This window comes from Amblyomma mixtum, chromosome 5 (genome assembly GCF_055824585.1).
Source record: "Amblyomma mixtum isolate Tamu chromosome 5, ASM5582458v1, whole genome shotgun sequence".
Classification (NCBI taxonomy): Eukaryota; Metazoa; Arthropoda; class Arachnida; order Ixodida; family Ixodidae; genus Amblyomma; species Amblyomma mixtum.
In genome coordinates this window covers 132,076,877-132,104,458 of record NC_143016.1, presented here as the reverse complement: position 1 = coordinate 132,104,458, position 27,582 = coordinate 132,076,877, and the positions used below count along the sequence as shown (strand labels likewise).

Genomic DNA, 27,582 nt, shown 5'->3' with positions numbered 1-27,582 from the left:
CTTCACTCAACACCCTAGTAAATTTCTCTTGATTCCTTAACATAATCTTAGCCTCATTAAGAAGCAGATTGCATGCTTTTTTAACCGACACTTTCGAGCACTATTGTCACTAAGATTACAGTCTCTGTAATGTAGGGCCAAATTGGGCGACGAAGCACATTTAAAAGACGTTTTATGTTAGTGCAAGCGCGTGTTTATGCACTTCCCCGTTTTTCCTATATAATTCTAGCCGCATGTAAAAGGAATATAATAGCGTGGCACAAAAGTCAACTCTTCTTTCACTTCACACCCTTTCTTGGTATTTTGCTTCTGTTTTCTCGCTATACTATCACCTATAGCCCAATTTGCTAGCTTATTTGGAGTGCACGAATACTATTAGGTTCAGCCGCCGCGGTGGCTCAGCGGTTATGGCACTCGGCTGCTGACCCGAAAGACGCGGGTTCGATCCCGGCCGCGGCGGTCGAATTTCTTTGGAGGCGAAATTCTAGAGACCCGTGTGTTGTGCGATGTCAGTGCACGTTAAAGAACCCCGGGTGGTCGAAATTTCCGGAGTCCTTCACTACGGCGTCTCTCATAGCCTGAGTCGCTTTGGGACGTTAAAACCCATAAACCAACCAGTATTAGGTTCAGTCTCCTTCGTACGATGCCCGCTGATGTAATCAAAATGTTGTGTGGCGCATATTAAACAATCCCCATTTATCCGTCAAGCTCATTGACAGCTACCGCTTTTAGTTCAGCTGAAACAGCTGCCGACCAGCATGAGTATGTACACTTAAACTCATTCGCCTATACAAGGAATGTTTCGTGTTGCTTGACGCGGTTTTTCTATCCTGAACCCTCCGGGTCAGAGCAGTTCCATATGTTCCGTGCGCGCCTTGCGTCATGGCGTCGCAGCACACACTGTAAACCTTACCACCGTCTAGCCATGCCCGATGCTGCTTTCGATACACTTCTCTCACAAATAGCGTACCACAGCTTCTCCTGTGCATTCCAGTGCTTGGAGTTTACAACCAGGAAACATGTAATTCCATTCAATTTGCCTGGTTAGCTGCTTTGCAATTTAAAAATGTCACATCGTTTCGTTTAGTCTTGAGCCAATATCAAAACACCCGTCGTTTCTTTTCAAAGCATTTTTACGCACTGCCTCTACGCACATCATCACTGCAGCATAATGGCATGGGTAATGTGGTTTCGTGGAGAATAACACTGGTCGGAAGAACGCGGCTCACCGCAAACAACTCTTGGCGAAACAGAGATACTCCACTCTTTGATTACGCACAGTTAATGGATGGGAAAAATTGGTATGCTAGTGTGATGAATCAGACTGACGCAAGATTCACATGTTTTATTTGCCAGCCAGTAATTGTCGTGATGGTAAATTAATGTTATGCATCGCTTGATATTAAAACGAAGGTGACAGCTTCCAGTGCGCAGTGCTCAATTGTAGACAATTTGTTTGCTTTGGTAAAATAATTTTCTGCCTGGTTACGTCCTGAGGCGTCTCTTTGTAGCGGAGTTGATGGCAGCCGACCAGGGCGCGTTAAGCATCTCCAGGATAGGGATCTGGCAGGAAAGGGGGAGGGTTCCATGGTTTCTCCCAGGGCTTGGAATTCCGGAGTGACCGGGCGACCCTGGTGGGCTTGCTGTCCTTAAACGCAGCCAGAATCTCCTCGGCTATGCTCCCATCTAGTAGACAAAAAAGCACGAGAATGCTTAAATCTGCGAAAAGCTACAAAATTGGGCGTGTTTTATGCTGCTTAGGCTGTATGCTTTTTTTTATTCGCATGAAGTCTCAAAGAGCATATCATGCCTTTTTTGAGCAGTTGATACACCCATATTCGCCAAACTTCCTTTTTATTCTTTTCCCCCACTTTTATATTTATTGGTTGATGTATATGTGGCAACTTTGCGCAAGGTACCCACTAAAGGCTATCGTTTATTAAAGCGGTTCTGTCGAATATACTAATGATTTATCTATCGACCATTCCAACTTCATACCATCTTACAAGCAAAAAAAGGAGCATAAAAGTGACAAATAAGTAGCAAAGACGTAAAGCAGTATATTAGTATGATAAAACTGAAGACCTCCGAGAACAGACTTCAGTGACAACTTTCCAGAAATGCGATAAATTTGGCTTTAAAGTAGAAACCGGTTTTCTTGGAACCACTATATCAGCAAATGAGGACGGTCTACAACATGCGCTCGGAAATCATTTGTCAGGTGATTTACTAAAATTAGTTAAAAAGCAATTAGTTCATTAAAGCGCTTAATCTACGAAATTTAGGGAAACACTACCAGCCCCAACGAGGCAGCTATATTTGCGAAATCACTGAATTCATTCTTAGTTAACATGAGGAAAATACTTCGGTTGTCCAGACAACAAATGCCGCTCTGAAGTGTTATATCTTCGTTCCCTGGTACAAAGCAGTACTCCATGGCTAATTACTTTTTGGGTGATATTCCTCCACCACTAATTTTGTAAGCCTTATTCCATCCACGCTTAGTTGCCATGACTGCGAGACACCAGCTTAGTCATTGCTAGTAGACCGTTTAAGTCGCCTGCTTCAAAAGTGAAGGAACGACAGTCTAACAACGAGAAAGAAAATGAATAACACAACCAAATAACCATCCCTATACACGTTCTTTTGCCGCATCCGCGAAAACTCGCTATCTCAAAACTGCAGCCTCCTGAACCTTCGAAACGATGGCAGCTGTGAAGGTGATCATTTTGATATACCGCGGAAATGACTGCGCCATCCGAATTCATCATTGTTCTACAGTAAAAACGGTTCTAGCCGCGCATCCCCAGAAACATGCCAATCTAGCTCGCCTGTCTTTGAGTGCCTAGTATTCTGCCTCTAAAATACTGGGACCGTCTTTATGCTCTTTCCAAAGCGCCGCAAGGCAAATAAGATCGCGTCGAGATTGTTTTAGCCATAATACAAGACTTATCCTAAATGATGAGACCACTGCTGCTAGTACAGAATCTGCTTCGCGCAATTGCACAAAGCTGCGTTGCAATGCGCTGAATTTCCTATCGGTATTGCTGAACAGCACCGCAATAAAGTGTTATTAAAACAGATAAAATTAAACCAAAATTTTGTTTTAATTCCCTCAGTACGGAAAAGGGAGCAGGTAGAAAGAGGTGCTCGTTATGAAGTGCATCACGCAATTAAACAGTCACCGAAACCAAGGAGCTCAGCGGTTATTTTTTTCTTAATTTGTAGTTTTTCATATATGGGAGATTAATAAAAACAGAAAAAAAAATCAACATGCAGCCGGTGAGATCCCATCTCACGACCTGCGAATTTCGCCTTCGATTCTCTACCACCGGAGCTACGGCGACGGTAGAGCAGCGGACTGGAAATTCTGAGATCATATGTTCGAACCCCACCGAAATCATGTGGCTGTTAATTTTTCAGCTTTTATTATTTTCCCAATGATGAAAACTACAGCTTAAAAAAATATCAAGGTTCGGTTCCAGTGGAGATAAATACCCCGAAAGCAGAACAATAGACAGCCGTCGCCGTACCTCAGGTGGCAGAGAACGGCACGTGAGATCGGAGGTCGTGAGATCTGATGCCACGGACGGCATGTGGTTTTCTTCTGCTTTTACTAATCTGCCATTGATGCAAAACTAAAATTTAAAAAAAAAATGATATCCCCTATGCACCTTGGTTTCAGTGACTGTTGGCTTCCGTCATGTTCCCTCAGTACGGGCAAACAAGCAATAAAAGGCACAGTTTCAGATCATGACAAAAGTGAACACGGCGTTTCACTTCCTACAGGTCATCTTCATCATCATCAGACTCTTGACTACGTTCCCTGTTGCACAAAGATCCCTCCCATATCCTTCAAATTAACATTCTCCTCTATCAGCTACGGCTGTCTTGTCTTCGCAAACTTCCTAATCTCCTCCACCCACCGCCGCCGCAGCGGGTGGATGGTGCTCGGCTGCTGACCCGAAAGACGCGGGTTGGATCCCGGGCGCGGTGTTCGAACTTCGATTAAGGGGAAATTCTAGAGGTCCGTATACTGTGCGATGTCAGTGCAAGTTGAAGAACCCCAGGTGGTCGAAATTTGCGGAGCCCTTCACTACTGCGTCCCTCAAAGCCTGAGTTGCTTTTGGGGCGTTCAACCCCCATAAACCAAACCAAACCACTCATCCGCTCACCCTCCGTGCTACGCTTGCCGTCTTGGAATCTCATTCGTAACCTTAAGGCTCCATATCTTATCTCGCCTTCGCAATACATGCCCAGCCTAAGCCCATTTCTTCTCGATTTTGAATAGAGTCCTAGAGTACTTCCCGTTTATTCCCTTAACCACCCTGCTCTCTTCTTATCTCTGAACGTTGCACTTATTATTTTCCTTTCCATAGCTCAGTGCACTGCTCTCGAATGAAGTTCAACCCTTTTCTTTACTCTCAGCGTTTCTGCTATATAGGTTAGCACCAGTCACATACGGCTGTTATACAAGGCATTTTAACTAAGACTTCACACATCTTTTTTTTAAAATAGGCTTTTTAGTAAGAAGAGCGCTTTTTTCGGCATAGAACTGTTAGCAGTGTAGTACACTCTAGTACAGCTAAGCGGTACTACCTAGCGCGCTGATTATTGATTTGAATTGACTGTTTATTTCAGGTGAACAAGAAACAAACGTACATGTCTGTCTAAGAGGCTGACAAAAAGGAACAGATGCCTGACCAGTGTCAGCATCTAAATACACACAGCACCTCAGCATACGGTGGGGGAAAAAATGAATAGGTTACATGCACTGGAAAGGGCATAAAAATGCTAAACCTAATACAGGCATTGCCACTGAGTGGGATAGAAGGGTTAAACCAGTAAATGTAATGCCGGAATTCAAAGCAACCGGACATGATTTAAATGTCAAGTTTCTACTTAAGCGACTAAAAGTATGCATTCAACTTTTTTTTTTTGAAGAGTGTTAACGGAGATGGTTGCTTTAATAAGGTCAGGAAGGCAGGGTGGTGATTTAACAAACCTGCTATAGCAAATTATATCTGTTGCATGCAGTAGTTTGTTCGTATTTTACCCCTGTTGTAAGTTGTGTACGTTGTGTTGTATTCGTGTTCTTTCGAGAGGTATTTTCAAAAAATTTCACTTTAATTAAGCTTGAATGCATGGAGTGTGGTAATTGCTGTTTTCCTGTAAATGAGGTTTCCGATTGTAAATACATTGTTCTTCTTGAAGAGCGTAAAAGAATGACTCGTACAGGGTGCGTTCTGAATACTGTGTAATATGCGTTTCTTAACTTTATTATCGATAGGAATTTTGCCCACGGAAGTAATATTCACATCATTTTTCAGAATTTCGAAAAACGTGGTTACCCTCGCCGCTGTGGCACAATAAATTTTGGCTGTTTCGACGAGTTACGAGCACTGGAGAGGGTGCTTTGCCTGCAAGCTTCTCGAAAGCGCATGCATTTTGGCGCCACCAAAATTTGCTAGGCCACAGCGCCGAGGGTACCCATGTTTCCGAAGTTCTAAAAACTGATTATATATATATATATATATATATATATATATATATATATATATATATATATATATATATATATATATATATATATATATATATATATATATATATAAGCAAACAAGGGAAGGGGAAAGAGGGCCTCGTTATAAATATGAGAGAAGCCAACAGCCACACACAGCAAGGGATACAGGGGATTTTTAATTTATTTGTTTATTTTGTGCTGTTGTTCTATTTAGAAAATTACTGAATATTTTATCGCTTAAAGCTAATTAGAAAATCGATAGGAATAGCTCAGCGGTAGAGCACCGGACGCGTAATTCGGAGGTCGTGGGTTCGGATCCCACCGGCGGCATGTGGTTGTTTTTTCTTCTGCTTTTCTAATTAGCTTTTAGCGATAAAATATTCAGTAATTTTCTAAATCGAACAGCACAAAATAAATGAATTACTTAAAAATCCCCTGTATCCCTTGGTGTGTGTGCCTGTTGGCTTTTCTCTGTCTCTCTCTCACACACACACACACACAATATATATATATATATATATATATATATATATATATATATATATATATATATATATATATATATATATATATATATATATATATATATATATATATATATATATATATATACACACACACACACACACCAGTTTTGTACCCAACCTATGTACCCAAATGTCTGCTTTGATTGTCAAGGTCCTCGGCGATGTTTTGCCCTTCGTGCTCTGCATTACTTGTAGTTGGGCAATCTTATCGTCAAAGTGTAAATAACTCAGATGTTCGCCAATAAATTTTATCCCCAACTTCTCATAAACCAATTCTCTAGATACCTCCTGCAAGATCGTGTCTCCTTGCCTGACACCCTTCCTCATTTAGAGTTTATAAATTTTCTCTGGACGATTATGATCGCTGTGCCACAGCCATAGACAGTTACTTGTACTTTTACATACATCTCTTCTGTGCAGTAGTGAAACAGTACATGCCTGGCCGCTCATATTTCGACTGAGTCAAATGCTCTCTCGCAATCTCTGAACATTTCCAAAAATATTCACTTCTCTTTTCGCCTTTCCCTTTAAAACCTTTCGTCAAAGATGAGTAGCATGTGAGCGCTGTTTCGATGTCAGCTAAATTCTCTTCTTTTCATTAAAGTGCTTCCGCCTTTCATCGCAATCTAGGGAGGCTATCTAGAGAGGTTGCCTATAATCTAAGCATTTTTCTATCACCTGCTTGATGGTGTGAACATGGTTCCTTTTCGAGTTGACTTTCTGAAAGCCAGCCTGGTCCTATGACTGAATAAAGTCTAAGGCTGATTGAAATCTATTACCGATTAGCTCAGTAAATACCTCGTAAACAAAGGCCATGCAGTAAGCTGATTGGTCTATAATTATGTCATTCCTGGATATCAGCTTTGCTATGGATTTAGATTATGTTAGGGTTCTTCCAACCTTCTGGTACCATCAAGGTCTTGAGAAACCTCGTACAAAACGTAGCAAATCTTTCGAGCCAAATTTCACCACCTTTATTCAACAAATCTGCTCATTCTCACCACCTGCTTCCCCAATTTGGATTGCTTGTGAGGCTTCTTTTACTTCTCTTTCTGAGAAAAGGGATGCCCGATCCTTGCACACCACTGGCTTCACCACTCTCATCGCGATTATTTCGGCTAATGTAAAGATATTTCAGCAGCATTTGCTTTGAGGCCAGTCGGTACATCTTTTCAAGGCAGAATTCTTTTTAGCGCAACACATAAAATGGACAAGACAGGCGCCTGTCTTGTCCAGTTTATGTGCTGCGCTTAAAAAAAATTCCCCCTTCAAAAAATGTAGACATGTGTAGAAATCATTAGATATGTTAATAATCTTATCCAAGCGATAATGGCATTGGCCTCCTTGTTTCGAAGGGCACGCATCTTATTTTGTTTCCCCAGGTCGGTTTTCTCTTCAGTTTTAGGCTGCATTTCTGCATCAGAGCCTTTTTGATCCTTTCATGTTACAGTTCAATATGTAGTGTCATCAGGAGCCTAGCTACGTCCACTACGGGACGAAAGCCTCTCCCGCCTCTCACCAGTTTATTCCGTATTGTGCGAGCTGCTGTCACCTTATTTATTTATTTATTTATTTATTTATTTATTTATTTATTTATTTATTTATTTATTTATTTATTTATTTATTTATTTATTTATTTATTTATTTATTTATTTATTTATTTATTTATTTATTTATTTATTTATTTATTTATTTATTTATTTATTTATTTATTTATTTATTTATTTATTTATTTATTTATTTATTTATTTATTTATTTATTTATTTATTACAAAACCTTCAGGGCCCCAGTGGGGCGTTACAAATGGCTGATGTCATCCGCACATCTCATATTGTGTCAGCCCCTACTACGCTTTCCTTCTCGGAATCCAATCCGTTACTCCCAAAATTGGTTGTCTTGCCTTCGCATAACACACCGAGCCAGTACCAATGTCCTGCGCTTAATTTCAATTAGGATGTCTTTGACTCGCATTTGCTCCCTACTTCACCCAGCTCTCTTTCTGTCTCTTAACCTTGCACCTACCCTTTTTTCTTTCCGTAGCTCCCTGCGTTGTCCTCAATTCAAGCTCAACCCTTTTCATTGGTTTCTATGTTTCTGCTCCTAGGTTACTGCCACTAACATACAGCTGTCATATACTTTCTCCCCGGGAGATATTGGTAAACTTCTATTCATCATCTGGGAGAGCCTGACAAATGCCATCGCTCAATTTTTGTTCTGATCATTTAACTTTCGTAGTCCAGATCTGTGGTCACTGTCTGCCCTAAATAGACATAATTCCTTACTACACCGAACGCTTCGCTGCATTTCGTTTCGTAATCTGTTTTTTCCTTACGAGTCTGTTCAACATTAATTTATTATACTTACCTTAATGTCACTATCTGACACTTAAGAAGACTAACAAAAGGCAAGCGCTGATGAACTGACTGAAGCCTAAGGTTGCCCCAATTCCATTAGCTGTTACCGTTACAAATACATTGTAAGCAATGCACAGTAATCTGATTGGTCTAGAATTTTTCTTTCCACTGTATACCGAAAATAACTGCCTATTCTTGGTTAGAGTAATGTTATGTTTTTCCCACCATCTGCAGCGCCCGAGAATTAGTCATAGCTTATCTCACGTGGAAACTTTTTTAGCGCATTCTCTCTACCATCCCTTCATCAAATATCAAGTTACTTGATCGTCACCTGCCGCGTTTGCCCTTTTCGTTACTGGTATGCATTGCTCTGCCTCCTCTTTCGTTACCAGGCGGATATCGAATTCCTTACTCCCTGCTAATGTCTTTGCTGCCATTATTATTTCGTGAATGGGCCAGGTCTGTGCAGAATTTATCGGCTACCATAACTACCACAGTTGTTATTGAGACTAGCCTATATATCCTTGTTTTGACTGTCATGATGTGCGAAATGGGAGCAAATATGGTTCCCATAAAGACAACGGTGGTCTTCCAGATGGGCCTCTCACAAAGCAGTTTTCTAGATGGACACTGAGGCCAACCTGAAATTGGCCTCCATCCATAAGCCACCGCATTCTAACAGCACCGACACTACATGCACTTGAAACGGAGCTTTTAGAAACTAGGAAGTGACCGAATAAATAAAGATGTCGCTATCACCTACCGAATTCGCCAGCAAACTGTGGTTCACCAAAACTCTTTTGCGCGCTGATTCGAGAGGCTAAACTGCACATTGCCAAAAATTTCAAAACAGTGTTCACAGAGTGTTTTTGGGCGCGGAAGTCATTAGTTTGAATCAATTGGCGGGAAGATTTTGATCTGCAATTTTCACAACAATAAACCCGTCCTTATCTCTCTGATATAGCCAAAACAAAGAATAGGATCGATTCTTGAAGAAGAAAATTTAGATCGGATTTGCTGAGGCATCCTAAGTATCCAGAAGAATTCTTTATTTATTCAAGAAAACCGTATTATGTACTGCACGATCTTTATGAGACACAGAAAACTAGAGTGTATACAAATCAGCGCAATCATCCTTTTTACGTGTCCTTAAAGACGCTAACTTATGACGGATTTTTAATCCTTTGTGTCTGTTGCCACAGTTGAGCACTTTTTTTTTATTATGGGAGCCGGAAGAGAACGACGCAGTGCATAAATTATTGAACTTACCATCGCCATCCTGGCTCGAGTATCTGCAAAGGAGACAACAAGATGAATTGAACTTTTTTGCTGATTGAAACAACAAAACACCATCAACTTCCTTCAAACTTTTCAGTTAAAGCCAGTAGCTCAAAACCGATAGACTTTATGATGATCTGCACTACAAAGCCTCGACATCGCATCTGCAGTGCAGAGCGCATTTGGACGCCGACTATTTCATTATAATCAGCCGTCAATATTTCGAAACAGTTCTCCGGAAGGTCACACCACATCACTTTGTTTTTCTTTAAGGCCCCTAGTGGCGTGTTACATGAGGGGTGGGATTTAAAAGGCGCAGGCGTTGACAGCAGCCATAAACGTTGATGGGCAAGTTATGGCAGCAATATGATGGGGAAGGCTGTTCTATTCAGCTGCTACTCGGCAAAAAAGAAATGAGTTGGTAAAGATAGCAAACGTGGGCGCAAAACTTGAAGATGGTGACCGATGCGATAGGATCTGCGTGGGGGGTGGGGGCTATCTTGCATGGGAACGGTTAGCCGTAGGCTGTCCTTCAAGTTAAGCAACAGACTCCTTCTTAAGCTGTTGTGCTACGCATATTAGCGCTTGTCGCGGTACTACTGCGACGTCGTCTCTACTGTCAATCGTGTTTTTCGTGCGGTCATACTATCAACGCATACGTATCTTTACCGGTCAATCTGGGCCGGTGTCTCCTCTGCTTACAAAATCTTACGCTAGGTCTTGCGCCGCTTTCTGTGAATAAACACAGCGCACTATAGGTGATTGCGCCCTAGCAGCCTTCACTACCAATCACCCCCTCTTCTGCGAAATAAATTAGTATAGAGCTTCCGAATAGTGCCACACGGTGGCAATGAATGTCGTGTAGGCTAAAAAATAGCAGGGGGATTCACTAGGAAACTGTTTATCGGAGTGAGCTTGCGCCCACAAACACAACACGATAGCGGCTATAACAGCATGTGCATTGCATAGACGTCGCGTTTGAATCCGCGCCCTTCTAAGGCACGCCCAATTTAAAGGTCGGCATTTAATTTTCTAAATGAGGAACCGAAAACGCCTGCAACAATGTGGAACTTGGTAGAAACCTACGGGAGTCACCAATATTATCCAATAGCGCTCTTGCTGCGTCTCTTCGAGCGGCAAAACAGATGAGGGTGCTTGACTGAAAAGAGAACATAACGCTTCGCGGAAATTTCTTACCTGAATGGCGAAGATAAAAAGTGATTAAACGGAACTGTACCGCAGTCAAAGAAGAATGAATTTCGTAGCCATTCTTCGCGACATTCTTCCTACTCTGAACAACCCAACAATACAAACACAGTACTGCATTTTTCCTCGGAACATGCAATAATTTTAATCGAGCGCCTGTATCACGAAGGAAGCTGCAGTGAGTCACCGGAGAATCCCAGTCCCACACGTACCTTGCAGATCTCTCAGGCTTTCCTGCGAGGTAATCCTGGTTCCAGAAACGGCCGATCTGTGAGAGTGCCAACGTGTCACTAGGCGGCACAAAAGGTGGCGGGTTCCCTGGACGCTCCCATGGAAACTTGCCCCAGATGCGATACTCATCACTGTTGTCGCCTGCAAAAAGAAGAATATAATCATTTATCTTTTGCTTCGCGATCTGCAAGATCTTTCACGCTAGCGACATTTTACACTGTGAGAAAATGATCATGCTTTCTCGTTTCCTTTTAAAGGAATCGAAGTTTCTTTTTACTCAACTGACGATATTATCAAATCTCCTTGAAAGTTCTAAATAGGTTACTGATAAAGACAATGGCATTTACAAACTGCCATAGAGGCCAAATGAACATAAAATCACTATTACAGTGCTAATAACAGTCACCTACTGATTACAGTTATCTGCTTACAGTTATCTGTACTGCTTACAGTTATCTGTTATCATAGATTTGGCCGCTGAATACGCTCTATTTACCGCAAAACGCGCATTAATGGTGGCAGAAAAGAGCTGCGGTCAATTTTTTCTTACCTTTAGGTTCAACACTTAAATGTACTTACCATAATATCCATGGTGACTATCTGACCCTTAAGTTGATTATCAAAACGCAAGCGCTGATGAACTGACTGTAACGGAGCTTTTATTAACTAGAAAGTCAGCGATTAAACAAAGATGTCACTATCACCTAACCAATTCGCGAGATAACTGTGGTTGGTCAAGACTGTCTTTTGCGCGCTAATTCGAGATGCTAAACTGTACATTGCCAATGATTTCAAACAGAGTTCGCGGAGCCTTTTTGGGCGCGGACTTCTAGAGTTTGAATCGAGCGGCGGGAAGATACTGAAATGCTGTTTTCACAGCAGTAAACCCGTCCTTCACTCCCAGATATAGCCATAAGAATGAATAGGATCGATTCTTGAAGACGAAAATTTCGATCGGTTTTTCTCAGTGTCCCTTTAAGGCATCCGAAGTATCTAGAAGAATTCTTTATTCAAGAAAACCTTGTTATGTACTGCACGATCCTTATGAGACATACAAAAGTAGTGCTTATATGTATAAGCGCAATCGTCCTTTTTACACATCCTTACATGCGCTAACTTCTGCAGGTTTTTAATCCGTTGTGTCTGTTGGCACTTTTTAATATCTACAATTGAGCACTTTTTTTATCATGGGAGCAGGAAGAGCACTATGTAGTACATAAGTTATTCAACTTACCATCATCATGGCCCGAGTACCTGCAAAGAAGAAAACAAAGTGAATTGGACTTTTTTCCTGATTGAAACAACAAAAAACCATCAACTTCCTATAAGGCTTTATGACGATGAGCTCTATAAAGCCTCGACATCGCATCTGCAGCACAGAGCGCACCTGATCGCCGCCTATTTTATTATAATCCGCCCTCAATTTTTGGAAACAGTTCGCCAAAAGGTCACACCACATCACTTTGTTTTCCTTAAGTGCCCCTAGTGGGGTGTTACATAAGGAGTGGGATTTACAAGGTGCAGGCGTTGACAGCAGCCATAACCGTTTCATTCAGCTGCTGTTCGGCAAAAAAAAATGAGTTCTTAAAGACAGTAAACGTGGGCGCAAAACTTGAAGAGGGTGACCGATGCGATAGGATCGGCGTGGGGGGCGCTATCTTGCATGGGAACGATTAGCCGTAGGCTGTCCTTCAAGTTAAGCAACAGTCTCCTTCTTAAGCTGTCGTGCTACACATTAGCGCTTCTCCTGCGACGTCGTCTCTACTGTCAATCGTGTTTTTTACCGGTCAATCTCGTCCGGTGTCTCCTGTGCTTGCACAATCTGACGCTAGGACTTCCGCCGCTTCCTGTGAATAAACACAGCGCACTATATGTGAGTGAGCCCTAGCAGAGTTCACAATCAATCCCGCCCTCCCTTCCGCGACATAAATTAGTATTGAACTTCAGAATAGCGCCACACGGTGGCAATGAATGTCGTGTAGGCTAAAAAATAGCAGGGGGATTCACTAGGAAACTGTTTATCGGAGTGAGCTTGCGCCCACAAACACAACTACTCGACAGCGGCTGTAGCAGCATGTGCATTGGATAGACGTCGGGTTTGAATCCGTGCCCTTCTAAGGCGCGCCCACTTTAAAGGTCGGCCCCTATTTTTCTAAATGAGGAGCCGAAAACGCCGGCAACGACGCGGAACTTTGTGGAAACCTACGGGAGTCACCAATACCATTCAAGAGCGCTCTTGCTGCGTCTCTTCTAGCGGCAAAACAGATGAGGCTGCTTGACTGAAAAAAGAACATAACGCTACGTTTCTCACCTGCAGGGCAACGATAAAAAGTGATTAAAGGAAACGGTACCGCAGTCAAAGAAGAATGAATTTCGTTGGCATTCTTCGCGACATTCTTCCTACTCTGAACAACCCAACAATACAAATACAGTACTGCATTTTTCCTCGGAACATGCAATAATTTTAATCGAGTGCCAGTATCCCGAAGGAAGCAGCAGTGAGTCACCGGAGAATCCCAGTCCCACACGCACCTTGCAGATCTCTCAGGTTTTCCTGCGAGGTAATCCTGGTTCCAGAAACGGCCGATCTGTGAGAGTGCCAACGTGTCACTAGGCGGCACAAAAGGTGGCGGGTTCCCCGGACGCTCCCATGGAAACTTGCCCCAGATGCGATACTCATCACTGTTGTCGGCTGCAAAAGGAGAACATAATAATTGATCTTTTGCTCAGAGATTTGCGAGGAACTTGCACTCTACAGACATTTTACACTGCGTAAAAATGATCACGCTTTGCTGTTTCTTTTTAAAGCAATCGAAGTTTATTTTTACTCAATTGACAATATTAGGAAATCTCTTTGAATGTTCTAAATAGGCTGTTTAATAAAGACAGTGGCATTTACAAACTGGCATAGGGGCCTGATGACCAGGAAATCACCATTACAGTGCTAACAGCAGTCGCCTACTACTTACAGTTATCTGTTACAGCAACGGACAATTTATTCCTTTAACACGGAGCGATGGTAATTCACGACATTCGAAATTACTCCAGCTGTCTTACTTGCTCGTGCAGCTTAAACAAACTTTTTTGGAATTGTGTGCATAAACGCCTTTTAATAAATCATGCCTTTTGATCACTCAATGCCACTGAGATCTCATTATGCACCCCTTTGAAACACAAGCGCTTGGTTGATATTTTTTCAATAAAATGGAGGGTTGAGCTAGTTCGTACATACTGCCGGAAAAAAAAACAGCGCTAAGACGAGGGACACAGAAAGAAGACAACGGGACCGGCGCTGACTATCACCTGAAAGCTCTGTTAGAAACACGCAGTATATACTCCATCGACACCCAAGAGCGCATGGCAACACCAATATATTTTTTTACCCGCTAAAACGACACTATTCGATTGGATGAATTGGATTGAGGGATTTGTACATGATAAAAAAACTATAGAGTCAGGCTTGCCGAAATCGGGGACTCTGAATTATTTTCCACCACATCTGGCTCTTTAAAGTGGCTCAATATATAAGCATATCTGCACTTTTTCGAATTGCTTCCATTGAACACTTGGTCGGTCGCGACACTCTGGTCGCGACCGACCAGAGTGTCAACCAAACACCTTTTGCACAAATGTTTGTTTTCTTTTTTTTGTATTGTCGAATAGACATTTATAAAAATGTAACCACATAGTTTTTCGATCGATATCCAATAAATTTGTTCCTTGCCGAAACTTCACGGCAATCAGTATTTCTTTCGCTTTCATTCACGATCTGTCACTTTCAGCTTCATTCAGTTGCTTGCTCAGGAAATGTAGTTGCTGATACGCCACTGTAAGACTACTCCCGCATGTGCATAAACACCCCCACCGCCTCTACCTGGAACACTTTTCAGTTTTTATTTGCGGATAATGCACAACTGAAGTTTATACGCACTTACTTTCCTCACGACACAGATCTCGGCTGAAATTGATTCAATGAGCTACCTTGTTTTTACGATAATAATGAGACAGCATTATAAGCCTCATCAATAAAAAAAAAAGAACGGCGTTATGTTTTGTCATAAAACTCGCCGATTCGTCAAGACAAGTATGACGCCATCAGATCACGTGATGTGCCACCTTCCCCGCGCGAGCTTTTTTAAAATCAGTTGCTGGGCGAGTTGGTATTTCATGCTTTCATTCACACAGCGCAAAGACGAACACGAACAAGAGGGGAGACACCACAAACCGCCGACTTGGAAATTTCGAACTATACTATTCAGTTTTTTTGTTGTTTGCATCCTGCCTTTTAGGTTTTAGCTTTGTTTTCTTTTTTATACCGACGTTAGTGTGTTCCTTTGCGATTTGGCGCTGCTACCAGTCTTAGCGCAACTTTCCTTTTCGTTGCTGCGCATGCCCGCTGTACTCTACACGTATTCGCGGCGCGCAGCAATAAACTTTGTTGAAGTTGGCGCTTAGTGGCGTCCCCCCTCTTGTACGTGTTCGTCTTTGCGCTGCGTGAATGAAAGCCAGCTCTCTGCCCTCATCGCCCCTGTCAACCTCCCACACATTGCCAGTCGCCGTCCTCACCTCCCCCTCCTCTCTTTCCCCCTATCCGCTCCACCTCGCATTAGAAGCCTCATCATGGAACATACAGGGTGTGATGGTCTGTCAAACATTCGCTGAATAATCCAGTCAGTTATGACGTCATCATCTTATGTTACGTGCAACCTGACACCTCTACCTCATCTCTCTCTCCACCTGTCAACCGTCCATCTCTTCACCTGTCGCCACTCTCTCCCCTCGCCACATTAGAACCGTAAGGGAGGAAATAAAGGCGATCTTTGGGTGTCATAAAATTCGCTGATATGCCGCATTGTTCCGCGTCACAAATCCGTGGATTGGTCGAGACAGTTATGACGTCACCAGGTAAAATAAGGTGTCACCTGCCACCACTTCCACCTGTCAACCATGCTGAGCATTAATAGAAGAATAGGCACACTAGCGCCAGCAAACAGCGTGCAGATGCCATCGCACAACCTCGTGCAATCGACAATTAGGTGTCTCACTTGTTCTTTATGAACGCATTCCTGCTTCAGGAAGGGCTAATATTTTACAGTGTAGAGTAAGCAGCTGCACTAAAGCGGAATAAAGTGACGTAAACTACCAATTTCAGTTTATATTTGCAACCGTAATAAAGTGCATGTCGAGTTAGTGACAAAAAGCGCTATTTTGAGTTTGGGATTGCTAATCGTAATAAAGAAGAAGAGCAGTAAAGAGAAATTATGAACTTAATAACACCCCTCTGGAAACTGTGCCTTCGATGAAATACCACGGTGGGCATATAACTTCCAATATCTCTTGAAAACTGCACGTTTAATTCATTGCTAACAATGCAAACCGGATGTTCCGTTCTCTTCGTCGAATTTTCTACCTTTCTTCTAGTTCCACAAAATTACTTCTTGATAAAAATCCTCGTTCGGCCTAAAATGGAATATGCAGCATCTGTCTGGGACCCTGGCATTGAATCACCATCATCGGTCCTTGAATCTGCTCAAAATCGAGCGTCGCGTTGTATACTTTCCAATTATCACCGTCCCTCTAGAGTTGCTGCTACGAAAACTACCTTGTCACTGACACTGCTTTAACGTCCCAGATTAATTTCTCGCATGTACAGTACCTATTTCATAACATCTGTAGTAAAAAGCCTGTCCTGAAGAGTCGGCTACAAACTCCCTCTACATATGTTTCAGATCGCATTGATCATCTCCATAAAGTAGGTGTTCTTACCTACCATACTAAACAATGTTGTCATTATTCTGTCTCCAGCACTTCTGATAGTTGAAACCACCTACCCAGATACGTAGCCGACATAACTTACTCTCATTCCTTTAGGACTACCGTATGTAATCTCTCTTTATGAATTCTGTTAACTTCCCCTGAATTTTTTTGTCGCTGTCATTTTTTTCCTCAAAAGCGGCCGTTTTTTGCTTCGTTAATCGATACTGGCTTTCTCTTTCTTGCCCCTTACGCCACTTATTTCTCTTCTTGCTGCACCGTATGTTACAAAATGCATGTCATCTCACTCCCCTCTGCAATGCCTTCGGTCCCTGAGAATATATAAATAATTAAATAAACTTTTTTTTCAAACATCTCACTCTCAAATTGGCAGAACGCAGCCAAACGAACTCCAACCGCCAATGTACTTCAGGACTTAAAAAAATTCCACACTTCTGTTTAAGCGAGAGTAGCAGTTGCTGGCACAATTTTTATGAAGAAGACTCTACTACAAGAAGATCATTATAACTTTTGCTTATTCCACAAATTGTGTCCAACGTCGCGAAAGAGCAACGTACCGATTTTTAAAATACTGCGGCAGTAGCAAATTTGTTGCTTGCTTTTTTCATCTTCTACGCACCTGTAAGCGTTGAATTCACCTCATGATTATCATATTTTTTGAAAAGATATACGCAAAGTTTATCGATATCATACTTCGCGGGAAGTCCCGCTCTGATCTAATTTGAAATCTTGTTTTGAATTTAAGCAGCTTTTCTTCTTTAACTGTTCTCGTGAAGAAGTTTCTTTTTAGCACTGAAGTGTCCTAGATTTCTGTCAAGAGTAGCTTTGTGCATGCCCCAAACAAAGCCCATATTAAAGATCGGAGCTACATCGAACGGATATTTTTCAGGGTAAGTTTACATTAAAAACAATATTTTTGTGCTCAAGGTAACACATTACGAGATCAATGAGATCCTTGATAATGGTCTAAATGGGGCTGTTCAGAGCCGGTTCGCTTTCCTTGATTTTTTTTTTTGCGCCTCTTGAAAAAAAATCTGTTACTTACCTTCGTATTCTTTCAAGATGTCTCTGAAATCATAAAATAAGCGGAACATAAGGGTCTTGCTGAGAAAAACTACATTTTACTCACCAAGGGTGCGAAAAATATTATATTTAAATTCATAAATTACTAGTAACAGGACATTTTTGGCACCCCCGGAGTTAATAACGCTTTTATAACAGCAACGATCAGAGAAATAATTACGATCTTACGTCCTATAAATTGAAGCAAAGTATTTGTGCAAAAGCAATGGGCTGCTTTATCAGCCATTTTCCAAGAAAATGCTCAGTAAATTTGTCCTGCTACGAGCGGATAAAGAATAATCATGCATCTTAAAGATACTTCACTTGAAACAGCAAAGGACTGCTTTGTAAAAGCAGCCTTGCCGAGTTTACTGGCGGCGTTCTTTTGAAGGCAGCCAAAAGAAACCCATTATGTTCTTATTATGAAACACATGTGTACAATGTTAAAATAATTTAAAGAAAATATCACTAAAACACCACTGTTGCTTTTGAAAAAGCACCCTGAAACAACCTAATGTGTGTCGCAGATTTATTTGAACCACTGTATCCTTGAAATATTCCCAGAAGTGCAAGAATTGCTTGTTGGGTGAGTTCATGTGCGCCCACCATGAAGGAAAAACACCACACAGAACCGAGGCAATGGGTAGATTGGCATTTACGATGAAAAAGCTTAAGCGCGCTAACTAGCTCCCTGGATCATGGCAGACCTCTATCGCGCTTTCAGGTACATAGCGGTGGTGCCCACAAACCACAAACTTTGCTTTCGCACCTCATTTTCTGCTTATATATAGCAATGCTAAACCGCAAGTTAATTTTTTCCTTCACAATGAGCTCTGCTAAAGCGCAGATAATTGTGCGATTTCATTGTTTTGCTCTTATTTATCAAAGATGGCTGCCTAGCTTATGGCAAAATTGTTGCACCTTGGCCGCGATACTCGGTATATAAGTATCGTCTCAGTTAACGGAACTTGCATATCTCCTCATGCTGCGTGGCTTTTCAGTAAGCTCTTTGCTTAACTGAGGAAGTAATTTTATTTTTCTTATCAGCACATCAAAAACATTTACCAAGAGGTTTACAAACTTACATAAGCTTTGAATTCCTTCCAGGAAACTGTCTCGTTTTCTTCAGATTGTCTCGTTTTCTTCACCGTGCTGCTGATTTGCTAATGTATGATTGACAACACGTAGCACGAAATGAGCGATAACTCCGCCTCTACATAGCTTGCGTTCTTTCCGTAATCAAGGTAATGGAATAGACACAAAAATGTACTGTAATGCGGGCCAGGGCGCAAATTACAGAATAATTCAGACCACGTAAGCCTTTTAACGTGTCCCTCAACCTTGGTATTTCGTCTTCACAGGAAAGGCTCATCGCGCTCAGTATTTTACCCGCATGCCCATGTTCAGCGTATAAATGCCTTAACACTGAGCTAAAGCAGCGGCTTCAAATAATGTCAAAATATGTAAAAAAATTGTCAGGTTCAAAAACATTCTCTCGTGTCTTTGAACGCTATTCAACTACAGCTGTTCCTGTAACGTCTGCTTGAGAAGCCAAAGCGTTAACTCAACCGTCGCCGACATCTTTAGTCCTTACCTCCAAGGTATCGAGGGGTCGTCCGACGGCCTCTTTAGGCTGCTCCACCGGCCGGTCCGGGGCATTAGGAAATCATCCGGCGGGAAGATAGGCGGCGGGTTTCCTGGCTGTTCCCAGGGGAACTGGCCCCACTGGCGGTATTCGCTCGTCTTCTCGTCTGGACAGGACGCCACATGCCGGAAAAGACCAAGCTTAATGTCACCTAATGCACGCAGCTCGGGTTTCTAGGGCTCCATTGCTGGACAAACAGCAGATTTCCTGGGTACCCTCTCGGGGACTAGCATGATTGTTGCACTTCCCGTGCTTTTCACTGCGTAGAAAGCGGCACTACAATGCGAGTAACGTTAATGCCCTCTAATGCAGCCGGCGGGATGTGCGTAGCCTCTGGGGCGTCAACGTAAATACAAACAGCCTCCGAGATCAGCGGCCCTCGGGCTCAGGCAGTAACATATTCTAGACAAATGGTTTTGCAGTTCAACATGTCTAAAGAGGAGAACGTGTGCCACTTAGCTCAGTAATTAAGTCAAAGACGGCGTATACGCCCGTATTCCCGTGTCGTAAATTCTGAAGATATACGGAAGCGTTAATTACGACTAGCGGCATGCAGGATAATTGTGTACTGCAGTTAGCGCAAATTCAACTACGGACGAGCATAACCTGACGCAAGGATACACTGCCGGCAAGAACACTGCGTTGATTTCAATTAAAATGTAAACCTCTTTTGTCATTTCCCAAATTGCACTACTACGTAAAGGTGGCTAGATCTGAACGCAGTCGGTCATAACAGAAGGCTTCCCGAAAATGTCTGGCAATGCCTGTAATGCCCTGCGCATCACTTGCGATACATAGTGAAAATGTCTGAATAATTTTACTTCCTCCTCGCAAAACTACATGAAATGCTAACTTCCGAAGCCACTTTTTTCCTATGTACCTGCATTTATCAAAGCAAGGTAAAAGTGTCAGTCTCCAGAGATGCGAAACACTTGCCGACCGATGCAAAAGCTTTGTAGTAAGCTGTCGCTTCGGTAGCCAGGAAAATCACGGCAAATCATCTTAATATTTCTCTGGTCCTAATGCTGAACTGCACATATAAAATCGTTTTTGAATTTTGAATTCGACTTACTGTTTGCGCCTCTGTATTGGAGCTTGGTTTTGCCACACACTGTCATTCAGAACTAAGAAAGCTAACAAGTTTTTGATTGCTTTCTGATTTGAAGATCTCCCCAATACTGCCTCAGAATTACTCTAAACTGAAAGGCAATTGAAAACGAACTAAAGAAAATGAATTGATTAAACGGCGCACATTTCACCAGTATGTTGTCCGCCCCAAGTGTTAAAAATATTTTCGCTGCGCACCACTATACAAAAAACCTCTATTCGTATCTAAAATAGCCAAATTTTGCTATATTCTATATTTATAAGCCCGCCGATCAAATACAATTCAGCAAACACACATTAAGAGATCATTTGATAGTAGATACACATCCATTATAGTATATGCAGGCCAAACGAAACTATCATAATTAGTTTCTACAGAGATGTTCTCTGAGTAGGCCATGTCAACGAAATTACCGAATTCATCATCTACAATACCACCCCTTATGAAACTGATAATGTAGCTACACTACAGCGTGTGCATCAGTTGACCGAGTGACATCAATTGAATGATGGCTACATTGGTCTCTTTGATATAGAACAATGGACAGAATTCTGGGGCGAACCCAGCGCGAAATGGAACATTACCGCTGCCTGAAAGGAACCCCCGCCTTAATGGGTTCAGCCCGAATGAAAAGAAATTCGTCGAACACGTGCATCAATCCAAAGCATTGGCGCAAATACTTCTTTTGACACCGTTTAGAGTACACAACAGCGAGTTGACTGGACTCATACGGGCATAGCGAGAGACAATAAATGCATGCACTACGCTCCAGCCGCATCCAGCGAAAACAGACGATTTCTTCAGGGCACTCCTTAGTAAATATAAGCAGAGCAACGCCTGGGCTTCACTATTTAGAGACGTGCGAAGTTTTCCCGACATTTCTTCACGAAAGAATAAAGTTAGCTGAAGGAAGAGGATTTTTCTCACCTTCATTATCGTTGTCCAGGTGCCTGAAATGTAGTGAAATGAAACATACCGAAAGTGTTAAGCATTTTTAGGCATCATCACGACTTTATTTGAGGCCAATACAATTTATTTGCCATTGTTTTAATCTCATTCGAACAGCAATAGTAGATAAGCTGCCCGCTTTTCATGAGAAATGCTAGTTGCTTAAATTTAACCCTACTTAAACAGCCAAAGAAGCCATACATGTCAGATTACAAACCCCTCGCTTCTTCATCGTAGCTGTATCCAGAATTAGAACACTTGCGGCGGCTCATTTACTCATTTTTTTTTCTTCAACTTCGAAGTGCTATTTGTATAATTTTTATGGTGGTCTGGATTTCCATCACGTCATCGTTTTCAAAAACACTGACCGGCACATACTCAACAATTTTGAACAAAAGAGTTTTTCTGTTCGAACTACTCTAGGCACGCAATTTTTTCTTATAATGTAAGATTTCACTATAACAATCAATATACCGTCAAAGCACTCGACGGCAGTCTTGAATTTTTTTCTGTTAATGTTTTTTCTGCTGTCAATATCGTTCCCCATTGGTTTTAATGGAAGTCTTAAGTGTTCGATGCAAGAGATCGGAAAATTTTTAAGAAAGATTTTACTACATACCAGAAGAATGAACCACTGACTTCAATATTCCCATAAGAGCATCTTACTATTTTCCGATTTTCAAAATGTTTATCTAAGAATGTTCCACATGACTGCTTCCGTTGATATTAATGGTGAAAAGTGAACTACTAAACTTCATTTAAAAATTCGCTACTTAGCGACGGAAAATAGAGCCACGTTCCAACCTTTATTTATTGATTAATTTTGATGTCAAAAATTTATCGTTTTTTTTAAACGCTTCTCGATCAACAGAAGCTCGAATGCAAATCTAGAAAAATATCACCGTTGTTTTGGCGCTTCTCTGGTCCTTTGCTAACTTTTCTCCAGCGTACCTCAGGGAACACACGCAAAGCTAAAACACGTCAATCAAACATGCAACATGTTGCAATATGCACGCAGGTTACGACACCATCCTTGTTTGAATGGCGGTGTTTAGTGGCGCGGTCGTCTATTCATCTACGCTACAGCTAACGTTAACAAAATTCTCTAGGAAACGGCCGGAATTCCTAAATGTTTTTTCAAACTGCATATGTATTCTGTTTGGGTGCCTACTGTTTAGCACGTCCTTCAAAAAAGCGAACCTGAGTTTGTTTTTAGGCGCAGCCGCTGTTCCTTAGAAACAAAAGGATTCAACGGCAGAAAGAAACGTAAATTTAAGGATTTGCCATCTTTTTATTTTTCCTTTGTGAGGACAACTTTGCTATAAATCTACTGTGTAGACGGCGTGCGCAGCGAAGCAACACAATCCCCTTCGCGACGTGTGTGTATTTTAAACTGAACTGTTTCTACTTGGCAGAAATTTTAAAATGATAGTGGGTTATGAATTTTAGACTTCCTTAAAATTGTGCTAAATGCTATGACACATTGCACCACGTGCCCTGATTAGCTGTATATAAAATGCTTCTAATAATAAACTATGGCCTTAATTATTACAACTGCCTCCAGTTGTTGTCGTTGGGAACAGGAAATAAGTTTTTTTTAGTGCTCAAAGCATCATCCTCCACTATGAACCTAGTATAGTTATCGATCGCATTAAGAACGTGTATAAATCTGAAGAAAACCTTCATGCAAAGGTTCTCTTGTAAAGGAATATACTCACGTTCGGAAAGCGGCTCCACCTGAAAAGAATGCATTTTGTAAGCGTTATACATCCGATACGTAAAACCACGAATTGCCACCTTTGTTACTATTGGACGCATGAAAATGCAACTCACAGGAGACCGCAAGAAGACAGGAAAACACGAGCGGCCCGGCAAGCTTCATCGCACCTGAAATAACCCGGTGAAAAAAAAAATTTATTCCCACCTATAAGGTATATCTACAGTGAAAACATTGCTTTCTATTTCGCAAGCTTTGCAACAGACAAATTTCTAGAATCAAGTAAAATCATGGCTGCACTGAAAAAAAAAATTAATCATGTCATGATCAACACAAGGTGAAAGTGTGCATGTCGAAGGTTGTCAAAGTGGACCGTGTACCTCCACATACTTTCACTGACATATTTTCGCGTGGCGACAATAAGTAAGATAGAGAATGGCGGTGACCTACTAGACAGTGAGTCTATCTGGTGATAATCTCTACGGAAAACGAATGTAGCCAGGCTGCACCAGTTCAGAGTCTCGCACAATAGTCAGCTGTTTATCGTATGGCCTTGGCTCCCATGCGAACTCTACTTAGTGCCGACACCAATACTTTAGGATAGCTTACATGCGTGGCTATTAGCTACCCAAACAATTAAAACTTACGCATGACCTCGATACTTAACGAAATAACCAGTGGCATCGTGAGCACATTGATTAGATAATTTGCCCAATCTCATAGGAACGTGTGTCTGTAGGAGTATCAGAATTCCTCTGCCTCAAAAATATATGCAGAATTATCTTTGAGACAACTATTATTTACGTATAAGCATAAGCAACGTGCAACGCGGAAATGATGTTCGGATCATCTTGTTGCACCAATAAGCGGAATCGCGCCGCTATACTATAGCCAAAATCACCGCCGCACATCCGCAATGAATTAACTCCAGTGGGCCACGTTTAAGAGACGGCCAGAGGCTCAAAACGCAGTACCTTGAAGGCGCTCATGTGGACAGAACAAGGACAAAAGGAAAGAGATAACACACGTCCGAAGCGCAGTACCAGCTAGTGCTGTAATTCAGCACTAACTATAGCCTCTCTTCTCGCTTTGCTGGCCGTAGTTAAGTCTACGTATTATCCCTACTACACATGCAATAAATTTCACCTTGGTGTTCAACCTTGATTAAAGTGTGTCATCGCAATTTCTCACGTCAATGCTCGACACTAAAATGCATCTCATTTTCTCAAGCAGTGCGAAATATTATACCAACTACACATGCATAACAAACCATGCAAAAAAAAATAACCCTTTAAAATCCAGCGTATCGCATACGTTAAGGACGATTAAAATGACCGTAGTGTTGATTATTATCGCCCAAAAGTTAGATTGTTAGCAGTACTGAAAAACCACATATCTCGGCGTGTTTACGAAAGCAGACTGAAAATTACAGCTGCCGGGAATCAAGAAGGCATGCTCAAACGTCATTCATTACAAACTGTAGACATACAAGTAAAACTACCTGAAATTCCAAAAAACTTACGCCTATGTCATCATTATGGTATGATATTTAATGTTGCTTTTCATTTCCTCTATTGCACCTGCCTTAACGGCGGCACGTTTATCCTTCACAGACGTACTGCAAATCACGAAATTAGCCAACATTAATGCCATTCGCATTAATATGCCCTCAATAAATGTAGCTGGTTCTTTTTTCTAACTTGCTGCAATGCAACGGCCAATACTAACAAAATAATTCATGTTTGAACTTTTGTTCTACTTTTTCATTCCTTGGACATTCCACGAATCAAGTGTCCATTGATACTGCTTGTTGCTAAATCCAGTGGGCAGCTCCTGTTGCCTGTTCGTTTCCTGTTGCCCCGATAACTCCCAGATAAAGCACAGCCATCTCAGTGCTTTCCTGCTGGAAAAACACCACTCGTTCGATCCTCACGCTTTCTTGGCCCTTCACCGCCGGCGACGTTTCTAATCTTGTGTGTACCTTTAGTCGAGAGGGGTAGTCAAGCTGCAGTATGGGGAGCCTGCGCTGCCCAGGTGGCACTGCAGTTATTCCACTATTCGACTAAAACCTGCTGCCGTCAGTCGCTTGGGCCGCTACAGACGCGAGGGCACATTCTGAACGATTAGAAGCCCGCGTTTGGTTGATAGCACTGTTTGCCTCGCTTCTGAGGACATAGCCCAGATAGCTGACAGGCACCACGTGTGGCTTCGACAGAGCGCAGAAGCTCAAGCCAATAAGCTCAGGAAGGTGGCGTGAAATAGCACCACGAGTGCACCAAAAACTGCTTGCTCCTCACGCTATGCTGTGTATTACAGCGCTGCAATCGACACGGCAAACTTCAGCGCAGGTTCCCCATAGCTTCTATCTTTTTCCGCCTGAAGTTCCTACCTTTCTCGCACTTTCATCTTCTTTGCTTTTTTTTTTGACCATCGGTAGCGGTACATTGCAACATTACTTCAAGTAAAAAAACAGATGCTTGGTCTTTAGCGCAGAGGTGTAACCAAAGTGCAAACTTAATGTCACACCCTTTTTTCTGACTTGAAGATAAAGAGTTTCAAAGGTTTGCATCGCATGCCACCAAAGAACTAAAGGCTTCATTTTCTTCATCACTATTTTTGTAGCATCCCGCGTACCCGTTAATCATGCGCGCAAACACTCGTAAAAGGATAAAAAAAAAGATGAACACTTGTTTATATGATGAGGTGAGGTCTCTAGTACTATTGCCGCGCCTAGCTCTGATCTATTCCATTTTCCGAACGTCTGTTCATTGCGACTGTTCGTTCGGATGAAGCTTGTCGTAAGCTAGCTACGCAGACTTCCTGCAGCCAATCTTCGAATGATTGGCTCAACTCTAAGATCGCAGGCGAATCCGAAAATAGCGGGATTGTATTGCTTCCGCATAAAATAAATGTAATAAGCAAAAAAGGGTAATTTGTTACCAATTCTTTCCACGCCATTTCTAGTGCCCAAGCAATAACTTAAAGGCAATTGGAGTAGCCCACAGGTTTTACTTATTAGCTACGGCGTTTGGCTTCCACAGATAAAGCCCCAGTATTCGATCCCTGTCGCGGCGCTTTCATATTGATAAACTATAAATCCAGAACTCTCGGCTGCCGGAGGTTTTGGCCTACGTTAGATAATAAGGCCGAAGCCCTCCACTACACAGCATTGTTTTCTATCCGACAGTGTTCCCTCGGAACATTGTACTTCATCAGCCAATGAAATCTGCTATTAATAAATAAGAAGTCTGAAGGCTCACAATCCTTCCAAGCGATGAATTAATGCCTAAGATGTTGCGTGCTTTTGCGGAACAATCGGGTTGATTTGAGATTTAACAATTTACTTAGCGCTTTGCCCTGAGCTATTGCCATGCAGTGCTTACAGAAAAAGACGCCCATACGAGGAGCTTTTAAATGATAGCGACATTCACACTCTCTCAGGGAACTATACTGCCAACATTTGCACTTGCATGGTTCAAGGAAAAAAAAAGGCAGACATATTGCCAGCTTGCCCGCGACATTCTAACATCTATATTAAGCCGTTCATACCAGGAGTAAGGCAACCATAAGTGATTCCAGACTTCGTTGGCGTCGCTCCCGAACCCTAGCTGCTAGAGGCGCTCACATGCGAAACCAGAGCTTCGCAAATAGCGCCAGTGAAGGAATGCTGTAATCAAAACTCAGAATATGCGAAACTAATTCATAATTATTGCAACAGCGCTACACAACGAGCAAAGAGTGTAAGTTATAAGTTCAGAGTTGTAGGTTCAGCACCGTATTTGTGTCACTCTTTGCTCATTGTCCTCGTTGTGTAGCGATGTTGCAAAAATTATGAATCTGTACGAACTGGCCCAGACTTCCATTCTAATGGGAAACTAGGACACCACACACCTGAATTCATACGGTGCTGGCTGAGCATGATAGCCATAAGCATTATATACATATACTTTTTCTGCAGAATGGGGATATATAAAAACCAGCACTGGTAAAAAGCTCGTTACTTACTCGCTTACTCCGGTGTGAATCTCAGCCACGAAAGATGAACGTCCTACTGCTCACAGCGTCTCCCACCGCATTTATACCAAAGGTCAGAAAGCTAAGCGACTGGTGGGCAGCCATTGTTAGCCCTTATCAGCGCCGCTCTGCTAAGATAGAACTGTCTGACGGGAAGTTTCCGCAACCGCTGCAACTTGCGGCGTTTCGCTG

At 42.1% G+C, this 27,582-nt stretch overlaps 1 protein-coding gene across 1 annotated transcript; it reads right to left on the bottom strand.

The window, feature by feature from the left end:
* Window positions 1-1,330: 1,330 nt before the first annotated feature.
* Window positions 1,331-27,582, bottom strand: LOC149343727 (uncharacterized). Its single transcript, XM_089546041.1, has 11 exons — window positions 27,382-27,582; window positions 23,493-23,546; window positions 23,378-23,396; window positions 21,639-21,661; window positions 19,553-19,709; window positions 17,942-17,964; window positions 13,654-13,813; window positions 12,356-12,375; window positions 11,103-11,262; window positions 9,676-9,698; window positions 1,331-1,686 (listed from the first exon to the last, which is right to left on the bottom strand). Exons 2-11 carry the CDS (start codon window positions 23,539-23,541, stop codon window positions 1,541-1,543), a joined length of 780 nt encoding a protein of 259 aa, XP_089402167.1. The 5' UTR covers window positions 23,542-23,546; window positions 27,382-27,582; the 3' UTR covers window positions 1,331-1,540.